Here is a 20,976-nt window from a genome sequence, read left to right on the forward strand (position 1 = left end):
TTGCTGTAATCACCCAGTTTGTCAGCAGTTTTGCAAGTGTCCTTTTGGGACAGTACCCTCTTGTTTGAAGGTTTTGTACACTTGAGTTATCCCCCTTATTCATTTCTCTGGGTGAAAAAAATAAGTTTTCCTGTGAAATCTTGTAGGAATGCTGAACTTCCATCTGTTCTGACTCTACGTACACTTCAGCTATTACTGCTGCCTTAGACATAATGTGTTTTGGTTAGAAAAGATGAGTTGTTTGTTCTAGAGACGATGATTGTAAGAGGTACTCATCATGATGTTTTTTTCTATCTGAATCTTTTTTATTGCAGAGGCTGTTTATTCTATGGCTCCCCAGGAACGGCAAAGACGCTGGTTGTTCGTGCTCTTGCTAACGAATGTAGCCGAGGTGACAGGAAAATACCGTTTTTTATGAGAAAAGCTTCAGACTGCCTGGGACAATGGGTGGGGGAATCAGAACGTCAGCTTCGCTCGTTATTTGAACAGGTAAGGTTGAAATGTGCAATGTATTCTGTCAGAGTTGAAACCATCATTTTTATGGTCAACATTTTTAAGTAGAACTTGCTCTTTTTTTTTTTTTTTTTTTTTTTGTTACTTTGGATCAGGGGCTTGAAACTGAGTTGTGTGGGGAAGGAACAAAACGAGAAAACTTTGCAAAGCAAGAGATTACCTCCCACCAAAACAGCCACTGAAAAGTCTGCAGGAGGCAAGAGATGATGGCTTTGGATGAGAGGGAAACAGATACAGGCTGGAAGCATGGTTATTTAAACTCATAAAGGAAGCTTGCTTCCCGAACCTGTAATTGAATTAAGTTCTGACTCGTGGTTTGTTTGGTTTTTTTTTTGTTTGTTTGTTTATTTGTTTGTTTGTTTTTTATGGTAGCCAAAAAGCTGTAGTAAGTACTGGTATGATTTGTTTCGTGTCGCCCAGTAACAGTGGGTTGCCACAGACTGCCATCTTCTGTTAGTCATGCCAGATAGTCCATTAGCTCTATAAGTAGAGGTCCCAGATGCTAAAGTGAAAAATCGAGTTTAGGTGACATTCCAACCATAATGTTTTTGTGCATTTTTTCTTCAAATACTGCTGTTTTACTCTGTGTTTTCATTCTGGGCCTATCAGATGCGACCTTCAGTTATTTTCTTTGATGAGGTAGATGGCCTCGCTCCTGGGCAGTGCAGTAAACAAGACCAAATTCATAGGCAGTACATTTTTGCACCTACCTAAAATCTGCTTGATCTTTGGGGAATAAAAAAGAGGATAATGACCTGCTTAATTTCCTGTGAACACATTAATTTATCCTGAAAACTCGTAACTCATTGCCACTAAATTTCAGGTGCTTTTAAATGATAGTTGAAAACAATACACTAAGCCTGATATCAGCACGTGGTCTGTGTTAACTTACCTATTTTTTTATGTCTTAAAATGAATCTTGTCCTTAAAAAGCTTGTCCTTTTTGACTACTCATGGAAGAAAGTCATGTGGAATGTAACAAAATTTACTGAACTGGTAAGTCTAAATTATGTTTTTCTGTTAGTTCCATTGTCTCAACACTTCTGACACTTCTGGATGGCATAGACAACAGAGGGGAGATTGTGGTAGTCGGAGCCACCAACAGACTAGATTCTACAGATCCTGCTTTACGGAGACCAGGACGCTTTGACAGAGAGTTCCTCTTCAACTTGCCAAATAAAGAGGTGAGAACTTAAATTCAACGTTAATGCTAACGTGGCAAAGTCCAACTTTATAGAAAAAAAAATTTACAACGTGAGCAAAAGAGTGATATGTGGAGACACTGTGTCGTACCGTGGAGGGCAAATCTGGTACTGAATATATATGGTCAAGATGGTACCGCCAAGTAGTTAGTTCTATAATCAAATCTTTGATTTCCGAAGTTGTTCCCGTTTGCTTAATTATTTAATCCACGTGGGCGCTTTCATCTTGACACTGTGTTCTTGGTCTCAATACTTCCTTTATGAATGGATAGGGGACGTATTTGCATTTGATTGTTCCCCGGATCAGTGGTAGTAGTTTGAGTCATAATTATTTTCTTCTTTATGGTAATTGTAACAGCTTGAAACATAGCGCTAGAAGTGCTTTCTGCGAATTTACTGACTGAAAAGCAAATTTGATGAACTAATGAGACTGTCACAATGAAAGTTTGCTCAATTTTAGAGAAGTTTTTTGGAGAAAAAAGATCTGTTTCTGGATAAATTTTTCATTACAGCATTTTCCTCTGGGTCATTAGGTCTCATATTTTGGAAACTTATTATAGAAGGTATAAATGCCTTTTCTTTCATTGCAGGTTCCTATCAAAAGTTCAGTGTAACAAACTAAGAAATACTGGATTTCCTGGTTGAAAATGCAGAGTGTATATTACGTAACTGTACAATACTTGAAAGTTTAGCAAATAAGAAAAATGTATTAATATATGAGGGGTTTTGAGGGAAGATTGTTTTTTGTTTGTTTGATTTTTGGTTTGTTTGTTTTTGTGGGTGTTTTCAAGGAAAACTTAGGACAAGCTAAAATGCGATGATTTTGTTTCCAGGCTAGAAAAGAAATTTTCAAGATTCATACTCGTGACCGGATCCCTAAGCCACCGGACCTGTTGTTTGATGAGCTAGCTGAGAAATGCATTGGTGAGACTGAAAACAAAATGGATTAATGCTTGTGACTAAGTTCTAAAGAATCTTAGCTTGTGGCAGGCAGTACCCAAGCTCTTGTGCCTTGCTGCACAACTAGTCCATGAGTCAGCTGGCACGCCTTCGTAGCCATCAGAGTTAGATGCTTTCATCTATTTACTTTTTGTTGTCGTTCTTCTTGTTGTCTGAGAACATTGAATGGTTTTGGGGCATCTTCCTCAAGAGTATAGTTTTGATGAGGAGTCTGCTTTGGCTTAATAAGCACAGGATATCAGGCAGCGAGCAGCATAACAAAACTTCCCTGCAGGGCGGTAGCACTTTCAAGTCCCTGTTAACCTGTTTAGTTTTGGCATTACAAATTCTTTAAATGTTGCCTATTGTAAACGTGGGCCTTGACTAATGTAACATCTGATTTTTGTTTATTAAGGTAATGTGGTGCAGATATAAAATCCTTATGTGCTGAAGCTGCGCTGTGCTCTCTGTGTCGACGCTATCCTCCGATCTATGCAAGTGGGGAGAAATTGCGACTAGACGTTAATTCCATGAAAATAAAAGCAAAGGCTTTTTTGATGGCTGTGAAGAAGGTTGTTCCAGCTTCAAACAGGATTGTGGCTTCACCTGGACAAGCACTATCACCCATTTTTAAGCCGCTTTTTGAAAATTCAGTAGCGAATATTTTACAAGCCGCGCAGAAGACATTTCCGCATGCAGAGCTTGCGCTAAAGAAGGACCGACAGCAAGGTATAACCGTAGCATCCACTTCTTTAAAATTCTGCCAGAGCAAAAACTTGTGGTTTGTGCAATCAGCATACAGAAACGTTTCAGACATAATGATGGTAGAATTTTATTATTTGCATGTGCGTGTGTTTATTTTGGGAATATCTGGAATATAATGCATAGGTTTTATTCTGGATTCTAAACTGAAATGCCAAATGGAAGCTCTGAATGACTCAGCACCCGGTAGAGGACTATGCGTTCTCTGCTAAAGCATCCTGCTTCTGACAGTAGCTAAGACAATCAGCACTTGTAGAGGTTGACTGAAGGTTTGAAGTGTAAGGCACCTCTTTTCCTTTAAAAATAAAAACTCAGCTACTTGGAGGGGAAGCATTTTTAGGTTGGTGTTTTTAATTCCTTTCTGAAGAACATCGGGACCAGGATACAAGTATAACTGGTTTAAGCTAAATATTGTTTTAGCTATCATGATTTTTCACCAGTCTCCTAATTTAAATGATTGTGGAAGCAGAGGGGCTAGGGGATTGGTAATTGCGCTCCCCCTCTGCTGTCTGCCTTCTATCTTCTCCTTCAGTTATCTTTAAGGAGCCTTACGTGAAAGACGCATTGGTCTCTCTGCCAGGTCTCAGTAGTCGTAGAGGAATGGAATTCTGTGACCAGCACATCCTTAATCCCCATGCTTTCATTGTGGGAACCTCCTCCAGAAAGAAAGGGTCTTGTTTTTATAGCTATTTAGCAGCTCCAGAAATTGTTCCTAATCCTTTATTCTAAGGGGGAAAAAAAATCACCAACAGAGTAGCGTACCTTATACATACACGTCAATGGGACCTAAGACAGCTTTACAGAGACTTGTGCCATCTCCTTAGATCTGTGGTGGGATGAACTCTAGGAAATAGCATTCGGTGTATGCCCTCAAATGAAGCAAGGGTTTTGGCACTGATTTAGAAGCTGTATTAATGCAAGAGAAAGGGGCACAGGCTATTCAGGAAAGTTAACAAACCTCTTTTGTCTTTCAGACAATTTAGATCCTATTTTACAAGATGATATACTTGACAGTGATGACGACGCATCCTCAATCTCTGGAGATGAACTACCAGATAAAATGCCTGACAGACCCGAGGAAAAATTCCTCTGTTTCTGCAGGTAAAGAAAGATGGGTCCCCATTATGTTTACATTCTTAGGACTGCTGAGTCTTTGTAAACAGTTTCAGCTGTTAAAAGTGTGAGGGTTGGTAGATGAAGGGGGAACATGAAGTTTGTGTGTTGAAGGGGTGCTCGGTATTCTCAAGAAGAAAGTGTGAAGGGACTAAAGTTCTAATGAAGTAAGTTGCTCTAAATGATCAAAGGGAAGAGCCCAGGCTTCTCTTCCTGAGCCAAAGTGATCCGCAGACTACTAGAACATGTCTACTTAATCCATGGCATTCTTTGAAAGACTCAAGACCACATAAACGTGCTGTCTGTCCTTTTAGCTAAAAATAGCCAACTTTCTGGATTTGTGTTGCCACCTTTTGCCCTTCTGTTTTCCAGGACTGCTAAACGAGTAGTGAATTCTGTAGCAGAAAGAAAACTGAGAAATGGCTTGTTAAAACGCCTTGAGAAAAATTCAAACGGTGTTTTTATTTGTTACCATTAAGCCACCAAATTGTGTTATCTTTTGGTATTTCAATGTGGAAGTCACGTAAGCCCACGGTTGGAAAGTTGGATTGTGTTGTCACAGTCGGGTCAGTTATTTTTCTCACTTTCTGTTGCTGTGCTGTCCAGAAAATGTTCTGTCCTTTTGAGCAAAGTTGACTCTCTAGCATCTTTGATTTAAGCCAGTAAAGGTACAGCCTTATTGTAGTGGGAAAAAAAGCAAATGCTTCTCGCAAATATATTTCCTAGTAGGAAAGCAAGATTGCCAGGCTATTAATTCGCAATCTTGGTTTAGTAACGACTAGGAAACATAAGGGAAGAAGATGAAACAATTAGAATGACTGAATAAATTAGCTGGAAATCTTACATGTGTTTAATGTACCGCTGTCATTTAACCAGTCCAGTTGTGTGCTGCTTTAGATATGGCCCATGTGGTTCAGCGCCCACATCCATTTTTTTCTAGAAAAGCTGTTCTGCTCCTTTCTTGCTACCTTCTCCAGTAACTAGGGCCACATTTCGGCTAAACTTGACAGATGTAGAGATCTCTCAGGTACTTAAACTTGAGACCTTCTGAAGACTGGTGTATATGGGAAGTGATGAGATCCAGATTGGTGTGTGCTGAGAAAGTTGCTGTGCTCCCCCATATCAGGTAGCAGATCAGGTGTCGTCTATGTATTTGGTTAGACAGTCCATGTGTACACTTGAGGAGTCATTACTTAGCCCAGCCAAACGAATAGCAGACATGATAGAGATGGACAGGATTTCTTAGGGGGAGGTATGGCACAAGATTGTAAGAAAATGGGCTTTGATAGTCTTCCTGATCACAGAACAGCTTATTATTTGCTGGAAAATGGAGATTATTTGGGGGGCGGGGGGGTGGGGGGGAGTATATAGGAAAAGTACTTGGAACATCCGTGTGTCTATTCAGCACCTCATTTCTAAACTTGTTTTCTTATGACTCTTGTTCTAGGAGTGCTTACTACAAACCGCCATCATGTCAGCCCCATCTGCTAATAGTAGGAAAAGCGGGATATGGCCAGGTTTCTTATTTGGCACCCGTGGTGTTGCATGCTTTGGAGAAGTTTCCCGTTCACACCCTGGACCTATCCATTCTGTTTACAAACATTGCACCGCCAGAAGAAATATGCGGAGAGGTATCTTTTTTCTTTTTATTCTCATAGGATTCATTGACTGTATGTAAAGGATCAATTGAGTTGCAAGTAAGGTAAGCAAAATTCATTGGTAATGGAGGTGGCCTTGTTTTCATGTGCTGTTATGTTTGCTTCTGTCTGAAAATCCACTTTTCTTTTAGAGAAAACCATAAACATTATGGATGTTGTACACATCCACATTTTCGATACCAAATTTTACAGTGAGGATGTTGCTAGCAGCTCAGGAGGCTGGGAGGTGCTGTTAATAGACCTCTCTTTGTGGAAAGAAATGCTGCTCTCAGTGGGATCCAGAAAGTAGTTCTCATTGCCTTACAAGACTGTGTGCTCCCAGTAGATGGCTCTGTATCAGACCGCATGTCGTGTACTTTTTGTAGCCTTTAGCCTTGTTTTTTATTCTATCTGTAAGGCAGCTAAGGTCTGGGGCTTCTGTTTGTTTTGTTTTTACATGTACATATACAACTTGTGCTGTTGCAGTATGTGCAATCAAAGCATTAAAATTCACAAAACGCTTCATTTACAAACTGATGTGGTTTTAACTCGAAAAAATAAACATAAGCAGATTTGGTGTTTTTACATTTAGGCAGGAAATCCTTTTTGTTGTTTGGCATCACCATCTTAAAATATTTTTACCTTTAGTAAAAACATTTGTGAGCCGTACAAGTAAGGACAGACCCGTTACATGACTGGATAGTTACGTCTTAACAGGCTACTCTACGTGTTTTAGTTTTCTTATCCAAGCATTCCTTTTCACTAGGTGATCCGAAATGCTCAGAAGACAGCACCAGCATAATTTGTGCAAAATATGCAGTGCTTGAAATGTAAATGAGAAAAAGATATTTTTACTGAAGAGATTTCTTCTGACAGTCTGTCATTTCATGCTGTACTGGGTAAACTGCTAATAATGCAATTTAGTAGAGAATTGAAACGCTTTAATAAAAAAATCAGCTTCTTTCTTCATATGAGCCAAAGCTTTCTAAGCTGGAAAGCCGAGATCCAATTTCTGCTTAAGGAACTTTGAAATCAATTTTTAGTTGTATTCCTAAACAAACTGCGGTAAAAGTACATGCATAACTTGGTTGACTTCTGAGCGTTTACATTAAAGGAAGGTGTTCAAAACAGGAACAAGCTGTTCTCATTCTGATTATTTTGTCTCAGTTACTGGGGGAGAAAATGGGTCTTACCTAGGTGTGTTTATTGTCAAGTGCTTTGAAAGTGCTTAAGTTTTCGCAGAAGTTTTTGTGCTGGTTCTAAATTCCTTCTAAAATAAGTATTGAAATTCCTTACCTACCTTTTGATACTAGAAATTGAATAATGGAGGAAACCCAAGAAGTACTAGCTACTTCAGACACCTTCTTTTGGTACAGAAATAAAAACGCAGCAAAAAGCCCTCACTTGTCTACTGAAGCCTTTCTCTTCCCTCTATAGCCATAAAGGTTCTAACTAAAGGGCAGCAAGGCAAGTAAATACAAAGTAAGCGGTCTTGGATGTGGCGAATGCCATGACTTCATCAGTGTATCGTACAATCCTTTCATTGAGATGTAATTCTGCAGGTGTTTCTTAAAGGTGATATTTGAACTTGCCAGGCTAAGCTGTGAAAATCTAGCCTTTTAAGGCCAAGAAGATAACTTCAGTTTGTCTTCTTCAGGTTATTACTAATTTTAACAGGTACTCATCTTTTTGGAATAGAGTATGGTTTTTTTGTGGCCTTAAATCTGAAATGTTTTTTCTCCTTCTGCTTTAGATCCAAAAATGATTTCTTAAGGAATTTGGAGAAGTTTACGAGTAAGGAGGACAGAGCAAGAATTTTTGAGGACCTAATTCTAAATCGAACTGCTAAGCCTCCGGTAAAGAAAGCAGGTGAGGATATAAGAAATACATCTAAAACCTTCCTAACTGTAAGTTACTAGCTATTTGGTATTTCCTTTGCTGGTCATTTTCTATCGGTAATTTTTCATATGCTTGCATGTGAGTACTGTGAATTGGCTAATTTTTCCTGATTAATTGAAGTTCGCCGGACATTGCAAGTCCTGCCTGTAGCGTCACCAGCTGAGCCTCAAGAGCCGACAGAGGAAGAAGTAGGACTGCTGGAGGAGGAAGTGGAGGATACGTTGCGTGAACTTAGAATTTTCTTAAGGGAGGTTACTCAGAGACTTGCCACTGACAGACGTTTCATGGAATTTACAAAGCCCGTTGACCCACAGAAGGTAAGCGAGTGTTGATCTGTGCGTACCATCTTATCTGTGTGTATTTGTAATTTCTCAGTGTTTGTATCACAGAATCACAGAATCGTCTAGGTTGGAAGAGACCTCCAGGATCATCCAGTCCAACCTCTTACCTAATACTAACAAGTCCTCCGCTAAACCATATCACTAAGCTCAACATCTAAACGTCTCTTAAGGACCTCCAGGGATGGTGACTCAACCACTTGCCTGGGCAGCCTACTCCAATGCCTAACAACCCTTTCAGTAAAGAAGTTCTTCCTAATATCCAACCTAAACCTCCCCTGGCACAACTTTAGCCCATTCCCCCTTGTCCTGTCCCCAGGCACATGGGAGAACAGACCAACCCCCACCTCGCTACAGCCTCCTTTAAGGTACCTGTAGAGAGCGATAAGGTCGCCCCTGAGCCTCCTCTTCTCCAGGCTGAACAATCCCAGCTCCCTCAGCCGCTCCTCATAAGACTTGTTCTCCAGGCCCCTCACCAGCCTCGTCGCCCTTCTCTGGACTCTCTCGAGCACCTCGACGTCCTTCTTGTAGCAAGGGGCCCAAAACTGAACACAGTACTCGAGGTGCGGCCTCACCAGAGCCTAGTACAGGGGGACAATCACTTCCCTAGCCCTGCTGGCCACGCTGCTTCTTATACAAGCCAGGATGCTGTTGGCCTTCTTGGCCACCTGAGCACACTGCTGGCTCATATTCAGCCGACTATCAACCAGTACTCCCAGGTCCTTCTCGGCCAGGCAGCTTTCCAACCACTCATCTCCCAGCCTGTAGCGCTGCTTGGGGTTGTTACGCCCCAGGTGCAGGACCCGGCACTTGGCCTTGTTGAACTTCATACAGTTGACCTCAGCCCATCGGTCCAGCCTATCCAGATCCTCCTGCAGAGCCTTCCTACCCTCGAGCAGATCGACACACGCACCTAACTTGGTGTCGTCTGCAAACTTACTGAGGGTGCACTCAATCCCCTCATCCAGATCATCGATAAGGATATCGAAGAGGACTGGCCCCTGGGGGACTCCACTAGTGACCGGCCTCCAACTGGATTTGACTCCATTCACCACAACTCTTTGGGCCCGGCTATCAAGCCAGTTTTTAACCCAACGAAGCGTACGCCAGTCCAAGCCACGAGCAGCCAGTTTTCTGAGGAGAATGTTGTGGGAAACGGTGTCAAAAGCCGTACTGAAGTCAAGGTAGACCACATCCACAGCCTTTCCCTCCTCCACTAAGCGTGTCACTTTGTCATAGAAGGAGATCAGGTTTGTCAAGCAGGACCTACCCTTCATAAACCCGTGCTGACTGAGCCTGATCGCCTGGTTGCCCTGTAAGTGGTAGGGTTTGTATTTCTCAGCATTTTGGGGAAGGAAGGTTTAACTTTGTTTTAGGACTGCACTGTTGTGATTTTGCAAGAAGCAGGCAGGGCTTTTACTTCTGCTGGCTCTCCAATATCTGTGATCGGATTATTCGCTGAAAGCCCTGGTCAGACCAAATGCCAACACAGTTTGCTCATGAAAAGGCTTTGATATGTAGGCATGTTAGAGCACTGAAAAGCACAGAGATCTTTCTTTGTAATTACAAACAGTATTTACAGGACTATTTTACTGAAGTCTGAAGCTCTGTATTGGACTGTCAGTTTCCGTGGGAACAGGAGGAGAAGCAGCAGTTTGTAAAAGAAGTTTTGAGATTCTGTTCTCTGTTTCATCTGGAACTCCTCAATATGAGATCAGCCTTAAGTGCTGTGTGTTTTCTTTTTCCTCCCATTTGCTGCTTAGGTCCCTTTTTCTCCTTTCATGTATTCAAAAAGTCTAAACTAGGGGCATATACTTCAAAGACAGATGTAACTGGAATATGCCCGCGTATCAGCAAAGTCCTGTTCGCGTAGGCATCCACTGACTTTTCTTCCCCTTTCCTCCTAGGTTCTTGAGGTGAGAAACATCTAGACAAATACATATGTCCACATGCAAACTAGTCATCAGGCTCCTCTTACGGTCTGAGTAAAGAAATCAGCACCCCTGAGCCCAGTTATCCCATTCTAAAGTAGATGCCTGGAATAGATGCTTCAGAGGTGCAATTCGTGCGCCTTTTTCTCAATGTCAACAACAAAGAGAATGTCGGACGGCTTACTCAGATTTCATCGCTGTGATTTTTCTGAAGCAAAGTGAAATGACTCTCCCACCCTCGGTGTTTGTTCTCTACCATGCACATGCTTCTGACCTCTCTACTTCTTTTTTTCTTCTCGTAGCAGCTGTAACGCCAGTTGAAAGAGCCCTTCCATTTTTGAGAAGTGAAGTGGTTAATTTCAGCATCTTCTGATGCGTCACAAGTATTCGGGGTTTTAAGAAGACATTTATTGAAAGTTTTTCCAAATAAATTTGGTAGACAGCGTAGAAAACCTCTGAACACATCTATTTGATTGGCAGGTACCTGGTTATGCAACAATCATTAAAGAGGCAATGGATCTTTCAACAGTCCTCAGTAAAATTGACTCGCCCCAATACCTAAGTGCAGGAGACTTTCTGAAGGATATTGATCTAATCTGTAACAATGCCTTAGAATACAACCCAGATCAAAGACCTGCAGGTGAGGATGTGCTTTTTATGCCTAGTTTAAAAAATCTGCCAGATGTATAGATGGATAAATGCTGTGTGTGGACAGTAGTCTGAATGGATTAGATGATTTTGGATATCCACAGAGAACATTTCTTACCGGGTTGTAAATATTTTAGCATTTTGCTACTTGGGCATGGAATTGGGATCTGTGTTCACAAGGAACTAGTGCTTTTGTTTTAATAACTAACTTCTATGTTGTTATGCTGAAACTATTCACTGAGATAACCTTTCAGAACCAGCCTATGAAGAGAGCAAATTTTTCTGTGATCCAAATAGTTTCATTGGTTGGTAGACAATATTCAGTGAATGTCTGTAAAATTTCAGATCCTCTCGTTAGGAACAGAGCCTATGTTTTGCAAGACACTGCATATTCTATAGTGATGAAAGAAATGGATGCAGAGTTTGGGTGACTTTGGGAAGAACTTAAAGAATCTTGTGAGAAAAGAGGTATGTGCTTTGATGCTATGTTTTTTAAAACTTGTCTCTGCATTTGTAACCGAAAATGCCAGACAAAGATCTTTGCTACCTATTCTTTATTGCAAGGTCTCACCTCTCCAGCGCGTGCTCCATGTAACGGCTCCGAGACGCCACAGCAAAACCCTGCTACTGAATACAACAAAGCGGGTCAAGAGAGTAAGGAAAATGCAAAGATGACAGCGGCACCTGTAGATGCCAGTACACCCCTTTGTAATGGCAAGTTGCATTTCATTCCGTTGCTCATGTCATTCCTACCTTCTCTGTTCTGGTGACATAACAGGTTTCTCTGATGCCTGGCTCTTTATGCCAGAGGCCTTACGTTTTCGAGTTTACTTCAAAATGTGAGAGAGAAATCCAGAGGTCATTCATTCAATATAGTTATGAACTCAAGTTCAAAGAAAGTTGGTTTACAATATAGAAAACTGGCTTTGATGACCCAACTGACATCTAATAGCCCCTAAATTGCTAATTCTTGAGGTAAAAAATGTTGTGCATGGGAGTTTCTGAATAGTCAACTAGTTTTTAATTATGCAAAATGGTATTTTTCCCCCCATTCCACCCCTCTCTTCCCCAAATGCTGAAATCTTTGCTACCTCATACCGTGATTGCAGCTGAAGGAGGGAAGTCTAACTAGTGTGAGTGGGAATTTTGCCACGGACTTCCCCATATCCTTTTGCAATACTTTGTAAATACCACGAATGTTGGGCTTTTCTGTTGGGCAAAACCACAAAGTTTGTTTTTTCACAAAAGGTGAACTGAATAAGGAAGCATACGAGGTATAAGTCTTTACATTTTTTTTCTCCTTTGAATATTCCCTCAAAATTGTCTCTTTAATCAAACTCTTCCAAACACGTATTCAGCTTTTGAAGTCTGCAGCTTGATAACAGACTCGAAGAAGAGCTTATTTCCAAAGGCTTTTCTGATGTTCATCTGTATTAGTTCCCGTAATAAGACAGGAAGTGACTTTATCGAATAACCTCACATTGTATTAATACTTCCCGTCCAAAGTAAGAATCCTCTGCATGTAAAATCTTGAAGGCGGTTGTTCTGTGAATGAAATTATGTAGTTGTGTTGTGTGTTTTTTTTTTTTTTAAATCTAATAGCAAAGTGACCCCATTAACTTTCAACTCTTTTCTCGACATATGTAGGGATACAGACAATGGGACCTCAGTTCCTTTGTTTTCCTTGTCAGTCAAGTAAGATGAAGATAATGGATTTTGAAGAAAGAATTCTTTTGGTAAAGTTTTGGATTACTTTTTATGCTGTCTCTTTGTGGGTGAGTCAGAAAGAAAGCGCAGAAGGAACAAATCTGCAGGTACTGCAGCAAAGAGAAGAAGGAGTTTTCAATTCGATAAAGAGAATGAAGTACCGGAAGATGACCAAAATGGTAGTGGTGAAGAAGAGTTTCTGGAAAAAAATGTTTCTGACATATATCAAGCTGAAGGTGAGTCCACACAAAATTATTTTGTGGAAGAAAGTGAAAGTGTTCTTCAAGAACAACAGACACATAGCAACGAAATAGCATTTTCTGGGATAGACAGTGAGAGAAGCGGGGGAGATTTTGATATGACTAAACCTGATGCTGAAAAGGAGAGTGCCAAGCTTCCTGGACATTCAGCACTAAGATGGGAAACTCTAAATTCTGAAGAGCAAAATTCAAGTGGTAAGTGAAAAGTCCACCAGGTCATTTAGCACCTTATTCTTGCTGAGGAGGATTACACTATTTATTAGCTCTAGCCTTCAGTTTCACTCTATTTTTTCTGTTACAGCTCTCAAGAATCATCACACGGTTTATTCCGTAATGATGTTGCTCCTGTAATTATGTAAGCCAAGCCCACGTATTTCTGTAGGTGCTGTTTTTTTGATTCTGAAGTCTGTTTTTTCGAATGGTGCCTAACTGAAAGCCAGCAATCACTGACATTCTTTAATTATACGAGGCAGTTTCCAATAATGAGCAGCTTAGGTTAAAAAGCTGCACTTCAAGATGTGTGGCTCCAGAGTAACATGTGGAATAGGAGACTTATGCCGTAATGTTGCAGTGTAAGATGTGTTTCCTAACCTGAATTGGCAACATGACTGTTTTTTTCCCGCTATTACCCTTTTTTCTAGTGCTTTTTGTTTGATTGGGGGGTGTTTGTTTTTTGTCTCAGTTTCAAATTTTTATGGAGCAGTGACGTTAGCTGGAAAGAAGGGAGAAGCCAAGTGTTTCTCAGTGAAGATGATAACAATTCTGTCTCTGTATTTGTAGGAAGAGATTGTTTTGCAGGTACAGGATACTTCATTGAGACTGTATTCTACATAAACAGAAAACCTGACCGAAGAAATTTGTGTCATTCCAGATTCTTAGACACTTCAACTGACTCCTACTGGACATTCTCAGGTAGGACAGCAACAGATGAGTGTTGAGAACACCGTGGAAGCTTCTACAGAGCCAGATAATGTAGTTATTGTGGATCACTATGAGCTCAAAGTATGTCTAATTCCAACTTTTTTTAATACTCAAATAGGACATATTCTTGTGATCTGTACAACTGCAAATTAAGTCAGTTGTTAAGCAATGCCAGTTAAAACAATTAATTGGAAGGACATATAGATTGTGAAGTAATTCAACCTATAATGCACTGTGACTGTTTAGTTTCCACACCTCGTGTAGATTTCTGTAGGCTACCGTTTGCTTTTGGTCAACTGTAGTTGAGGAGACAGTTTCTTTGCTTAATTTTTAAGGTAAAAGGCCTTGTTGCATTTTAAAATACCGCACTGATGACCTGCTAGTACTATTGGTTATAATTGTTGTTTTAACAATTTTTATGATGGGTTTGAGGGCTTTTATTTGGGGATGTTTATTATGTATTTATTTTTTTTTTGCATGCTTTGATGTATTAGGAACCTGAAAAAGGATCTTTATTTCTTGCAGTGATGATTTTAAACCTGAAGATAGCAGGTTGACATAAACTAGCTAGCCATGGATAAGCGACTACTTTTCTGAAATTCCTTCAAAATGCAGTATTAGGATTTCCCATCCATACTGTTGCAGTGTAATAAGGGTTTGCCAATCCCTCACGGGAGGAAAGTGGTTATCCTAGGCTCCAGTGGGGGAAATGGATAAGAGTGGCCCTAGGTACGTGAGGAAAAAGGTTCCTTTGCATGAGTTGGAGAGGGCATGAGTAAGGACCATCTTGAGGGGAGAGCAGAATGAGGGAAATTAGAAATTAGAATGAGGAAATTAGAATTTAGGAAAATTGCTAGGAGTCATGGAGGTTGGCCCAAAACAGATTAGGACTGCTGTTTATGTGCTGCATGAATCCTGTGTGGGAAGAATATGACCAGATAAGAATCCTCTTTTGTAAAGGGGCTTGTCAACACTATTTTGTCACAAGTATATAACAAGAGTTTGAGACTTCTCTCTAGTCACACTCTAATCTCTTTTTAACTAATATGCTTGACCATCTGTAATTTGGGAGATTTCTGCCTGTGCCAGTTTTACACTAATGAGTCAAATTCTCTGGTCTCGTCCTGTAAAAGATGCTTTCCGAGTTGTCAGAACTCAGCAGAAATCTGCATGAGGCATCCATGGTCCAAGTCAGGTGTTCCCAGTATACGTTGGATATTCAGTCTTCTGATTCCAGATCCTTGAACCCATTTGTCTTGGGGTTGCTTGTGCTTGAGAACAGATAAAAGTTGTTATACCTATCAGTCTGCCCTAAAAAGAGAGTGCCTCTTTTTTAGGCACTGGTCATCTCGATCTCTTCTTCCACAGCTGGAAGGAGTTAGAACGGACACTCTGTTCCGCCTGTGAAGAGAGAGGATTCTTTGGATTCAGGGAGGCCGCTCCTGAAAAAATGAGATCTTTTAGCTTGAGCAGGGCTTTACTTGTGTTATCTCAGGGCCTGTGAACTTTTGTAACTTTTAATACTTAAATTAAAAGTAATTAGCTTTCTTGGTTTTCTGTTTCTTCCTTTAGCTTTAACAAACAAATCTCTCCTATTCAGAGGGCACTGTGCAAGTTAGTCAGGAGCGTGCTGTACTGTAGGAAGAGAGAGAACTTAACGGGTAATTATTCAAAGTCTAGAAATTAACTTCTTGAGCTTGTTGTGGCTTTTCAGGAACTGTTTCTAACTCTTTCTAATTGTTGTGAAACCACTGCTGATACAGGTCCATACAGTTTATATCCTACCCTCTATTTTGGATGCATAAGGATGCATCTGAAGCTAGAAGGGGTAATAGGTCATTGTGATGGTGGTAGCACGCTATCTTGCTAAATATTAGTGACTCTGTATGACAGAGTCTTTATTTTTATAGTAATAGAACGTGTTCTTAAGCTTTCATTTGTGCTTGCTGCTAATTTGTCTTTGTTTTTCTTATTAGGAGATTTAGAAAGGAATCGCAGTCTTCCAGTATTACAAGTAATGGGGTCTTCAACATGATTTCTACTCTCCAAGGCACCCAAGTTTCAAGGCAGTGAAAAATAAGAAAAAACATCATCCCAGGGTACCCAAGCACATAACCAGAGAACACAAGCTCCCCGTTTGAGCACTCAAAGCTCATCCAAGTACCTTCCTAGAGCAAAGCACTCAAGCATCTCCCCAGAGAAAGCAAGCAGCTTTACGGATCACACAAAGCACTCAGTGGAGCACTCATGTATCAGTCCAGGGCACCCCAGCACCTCCAGGGAAAAGAAGGCACCACCCTGGAGCACCCAAGCAGCTCCCTGCAGCACCTGACTCTCTGCCTGGACACACATAAGTATCTTCCTGGAGCACTCAATCGTTAAGAACCAGGCTCCTGCCCTGGAGCACCCAAGCACCTCCAGGGGAACGCAAGCACCTCTTTGGGCACCTAAGCATATCCCCAGGAAAACCAAGCACCTCCTGATGTACTCAGACACCTCCCCAGGGGTGCTTAGATTCTTGCTGACTCACCAAGCATCTCCCTGGAACACCCAAGGTCCACACTGGAGAAACCAAGAATGGCCGTGGGGCCAACAAGCAACTCCATGGATGAGAGAATCAGAGAAATGTGGAGATGCTTGAGTTCCCTGGGAAATTCCTGCCTGCCTGAGTGAGATGATTGTGGCATACAGGGAATTGCTAGAGCCTGCGGCAACTAAGCACCTCCTCGGGGCACAAAAGCATTGCTCATAGCTATCCCGGCATCTCCATAGGGCATGCAAGAACATCCTTGGAGCTCCCTAGCACCTCCCTACAGCCATCGAGCACCTCCCAGGAGAAGACACACATCTCCCTGGGATGCCCAAGGATCTTCCTGGGTCACCCACAAACCTCCGTGGACTCCTGGAGCCCCTTGGCCTGGCACACCGCATGTCTCTGGGGCACTCAGGCATCTCTTTGGAGCAACAAAGCATATCCAAACGGTAGACAAGCATCTTCCTTGAGGAGCCAAGGACCTCCTTGGGGTAGCGTGGCATTTCCACAGGGCACCCAATCATCTTCCCAAGGGAAACAAGCACCTCTCTTGAGGCAGCAAGCGTCTCTGCACAACATTCAGAAATCCCACTGCAGCAATCAAGTATCTCCCCAGGCGACAGAAGCATCTCCGTCGGGACATACAAGCACATTCCTGCAGAACCCAAACATCTCCCCAGAGCATCCACGCACCTTCCTGGAACACTCCAATAACTTTTTGGGACACGTAAGAATGTCACCGGGGGATCCTAAAATCTCCCACAGTGTCCCCAGCATGTTTCTGGACCACCCAAGGAACATTCCAAGACACTTTCCATGTCACTGAAGGCCCCAGGAATCTCCCTGCAGCACCCAAGCATTACTGCTGGGCACCCAAGCATGAATATTTTCAGGACCCAAGCAGTCCACAGAAGCAGAAAAGCATTTCCAAGGGCACACAGGAATCTCCTATGGGCACAGAATGGCCTGGGGCACATAATCGTCTCTCGGGAGCACCCAGGAATTTCCCTCCAGCAATGAAACACCTCTCTGGAGAAACCATACATCGCCCTGGGTCAGTCAAACATCTCCCTGCGGAATCCAAGCACCTTCCTGGAGGACCCAAGGAGCTTCTCGAGGTATGCATGCATTTCCCCATGGCCCCCAAGCACCACAAGTGGCACCTAAGCACCTCCCTAGAGGCTGCCACCACCTGCCTCTGGGTCACAAGCTCCTCCCAGGAGCACTCAAATATCTCACAGGGACACGCAAGCATCTCCTGCATGTCACATACTCCAAGATACTCCTGCATCTGATTGGAGAATCCAGCCGTCTCCCCAGGGCTCCAAAATACCACCTGGGGCACCCAAGTATCTCATTGGACATGGGAAGCACCTCCCTTGGAACCCCAGAGCTTCTGTGGGGGTGCAGGAGCCCCTCCCCGGGTCATTCAAGTATGTCCACAGGGCACCCAAGCATATCCCCAGGGGTCGTAAGCATTTTCCTGGTGGACCCATGCATCTCCTATTAGCACTCAAGCATCTCGCTATGGATGCACTGAAAAATTCTCCCACACCACAAAAACATCTCCTTGGAGAAGTTAGGATTCTACCTAGAGCACCAAATCATCTCCCTTGGGCACCCAAGCACATCCTTCAGGCATCTCTCCTGTTGCATCCCAACCCCTCTTTGCATTACCCAAAAGCATCTCCCCTTAGAAAAGAAGCATCTCCTTGGAGGACCCAAGCACCTCCCTGGGAAAGAGTAGCATCAACTGTGGGCACCCAACTGTGTAAAAGGGGCACCCAAGAACATCCTTGTAGCACCCAAGCATCTCCCTAAGGCAAACCAGCACGGGACAGCCAAACACCTCGCTGGGGAACGCAATCACCTCCCTTGAAGACCAAGGATCTCCCTGGTGTACCCAGGCATTTTCCCAGGGCATGCTGGCGTCTCCTCAGGGCATCCAAGCACCTTCCAGGAGCACACCATCTTCTCCTGGAGGCACACGAGAACATGCCCAGAGCACCCAAGCATAGATTTGGAGCAAGAAAGCACAACACAGGGGCACCCAGGCATGTCTCTGGAGCACGCAAGCATCTCCTTTGTGCAATGTAGCATCTCCTCAAGGTACACAAGCACCTCCAGGGGCATCCAGACATCTTCCTGGGGACCCCCAGCACTTCCCTGTGGTCCACAAGCACCTCCCGGGGGGAAAAGCGAGCTTGTTTCCAGTAAACCAGTGCTTCTCATCAGAGGAGACATACATCTCCCCGAAGCACCCAAACATCGTTCTCTTTATTCCTGTCAATAACAAACTACAGCAGTGAGAATCAAAAGCAAACTAGAAACACCTTCCTCCCTTACACACTCTTCTACCTCCTTCCCGCAAGCAGCACAGGAGAATGGGGAAGGGGGGCCCGGGCCTCCTGCTCCACTGTGGGCTGCTCTCCACAGGCAGCAGCTCCACTCCAGAGTCTGCTTCTCTGGGGCCTCTCCATGGACTGCAGCCTCCTTCAGGCCAGATCCACCTGCTCCTCCATGGGCTCCTCTGGCGGCGGGTCCTTTCTGGAGCCATCTGCGGATGGTTCTCGCTTGCCTTGCGGCATCTCCTGGGCTCTTCTCACACAAGCTGCCCCTGCAGAACCCCCCTATCAAAACCTTGCCACATAAGACGTACAGAAGGACACCAAGGGACTGGTCTTGTAGTTCCAGTTTTATTCAGAGAGATCTTCCCCAGGGAAGCTCTGTGGCTCCCTGGCTGTTCAGGGCCAGCAGCGCAGTGCTGCCAACCTAGCCCATCTTGATGCGGGTTGCTGCTGTACTTGACGTTGCAGGATCTCTATGGTCCCAGCTGCCAGGTGACGGATCGATGGATGGGTGTCATATTCCAAATGCATTTGGAGGTCTGTGACAGAAAGACACAGAGCAGAGATGAAACCCGTTGACCTACAGAGACCATCCAGCATCACTCTGGACCATGCCAACCCCATCGTATACTTCTAGGGCCAGCAGGAACAGGTCAAACTGGCATGTCCCTTTGCCCCTGCAGCATTTCCTTGGAGCAGGACGAGGCATAGAGCTGCAGACTGCACGGGCTCTGCCCCCTGTCACTTGGTCCCAGTACCCCCAGCACTGCCCTCACTCACAGGTGATGATCATCCGCAGCTTCTCTTTGTCTAGGTCCCCGGAATGCAATGCAGCAAACGCTAGGAAAAGAGCACCAATCAGATCCATCACAGCCCCTGGTATAGACAGGGCTGTGCCCTCCCCCCCAGCCCCCAGCACCCCTGCAAGCACGGTGCCCAAGGAGGAACCTGAGCAAGGCACACACCAGGCCCACCTGCATGGGCAGGGCGCTGAGGGAGGCACAGGGCTCCTGGGGGTACAATCAGGGGCTTCAGGGCCCACAGGGCTGCGCCTTGCTGCCAGGCCAGGGCCCAGACAGGGAAGCGGGGCCTGGGCTCACCAATGAATTGACAGCCTTCTGTCGCAAGTTGGCCTGAGCGTCCTCCAGGTATGGCAGGCATCCTTCCACCCTGCTGCTCTTCTGCTTGAGCTGGAGAAAGCACAAGGGCGCGGGGCTCACATACCCTCCCCAGCCAGCCGGACCAGTCCCTCCTGCCAGCACCCCCCTCCCCCTTTCCCCCAGGCCATCCCCAGCTCCCAGCCAGGAGCTCTGTGGGGCTGAGGTTTGGAGAGAGTTAGGAGACCCTTCTGTCCCGCTGCCAAGGCCCAGATGGGCTAGGGTCTCCTCCAGCATCTGGGGAGGGGAGGGTCAAGGGGCCTGCAGAAGAGCCCCCCCGGGGCTCTGTGCTTGAGGGAAGGGAGCCACAATGCAGCTGCAAGTGGTGGGCTCTGGGCTGCAGCAGCCTGGGCATGTCGGGCAGGCTTGTCCGTTTGGGGCCTGGGGCTGGGCGGTTCTCCTTACCAAGTACTCCCCAATCCTCCAGATGTCCTCGGTCTGAGTCAGCTGCTCAAGCTGTTTCCACTTCAGGAACTTTGCACAGGCAAGTAGGACTACTGCAGAGGCCTGTGGAGAAGCAGAGGCAGGGAGATGGCGCCGCACACACATATCTAAAGTGTCTGATTGCCTGCTGCCCTGCCCCCCCCCCCCATGCCCAGAATACCCCTCTGGTGTCAGCACACCCAGTGCCCACATCAACGGCCAGGTCTGAAATCTGTACCTTGGCCACGCTCCCAGTCTCGTCACTCATCCGGAAAAACAGTGGAATAAGGGCCCTGCGCACGGTCGTCTTCATTGCTCCTTTTTTCCACCACACCACAGACTCCATCAAGTCTTTGAAGAGGAGCATGGAGCGCTCTCGCACCTCACTGGACACCTGCTAAGGAGGACAAAAGGAGGATTTCAGCAACTGCCAGCCTCCTCCTGCCCATGGGGAGCAAGGGTCGTAGGGTGGCTGATGTGAAGGATGAAGCCTTGTATTTCAATCAAAGGAGCTGGAGGCCCACACAAGGCAAAGCAACAGGTTTCCAGCACAGGGTGCCTGTACCATAGAGTGTGCTCCAAACCAGCCCACTTTTACTACTAGCTGCACCAGCCATGTCAAAGTATAGCTCCCCTGGGAAAGGG

At 44.3% G+C, this 20,976-nt stretch overlaps 1 protein-coding gene and 2 long non-coding RNA genes across 3 annotated transcripts; 2 read left to right on the top strand and 1 right to left on the bottom strand.

The window, feature by feature from the left end:
• The first annotated feature begins 878 nt into the window (after window positions 1–878).
• Window positions 879–13,910, top strand: LOC121063415 (ATPase family AAA domain-containing protein 2-like). Its single transcript, XM_040543835.1, has 10 exons — window positions 879–898; window positions 1,538–1,697; window positions 2,549–2,639; window positions 3,072–3,383; window positions 4,391–4,517; window positions 5,977–6,184; window positions 7,810–8,035; window positions 8,186–8,382; window positions 10,815–10,974; window positions 13,730–13,910. The coding sequence occupies exons 1-10, from the start codon at window positions 879–881 to the stop codon at window positions 13,885–13,887; spliced, it is 1,659 nt and encodes a 552-aa protein (XP_040399769.1). The 3' UTR covers window positions 13,888–13,910.
• A 1,466-nt stretch (window positions 13,911–15,376) lies between these two features.
• On the top strand, window positions 15,377–19,397 carry LOC121063429. The gene is made up of 2 exons (XR_005815968.1): window positions 15,377–15,531; window positions 15,847–19,397. It is a non-coding gene; the product is annotated as an uncharacterized LOC121063429 (long non-coding RNA).
• On the bottom strand, window positions 19,081–19,847 carry LOC121063430. Its single transcript, XR_005815969.1, has 2 exons — window positions 19,532–19,847; window positions 19,081–19,290 (listed from the first exon to the last, which is right to left on the bottom strand). It is a non-coding gene; the product is annotated as an uncharacterized LOC121063430 (long non-coding RNA).
• Window positions 19,848–20,976: the final 1,129 nt, after the last annotated feature.

The sequence above is a fragment of the Cygnus olor genome, unplaced genomic scaffold (assembly GCF_009769625.2).
Source record: "Cygnus olor isolate bCygOlo1 unplaced genomic scaffold, bCygOlo1.pri.v2 scaffold_95_ctg1, whole genome shotgun sequence".
In the NCBI taxonomy this organism is placed as follows: domain Eukaryota; kingdom Metazoa; phylum Chordata; class Aves; order Anseriformes; family Anatidae; genus Cygnus; species Cygnus olor.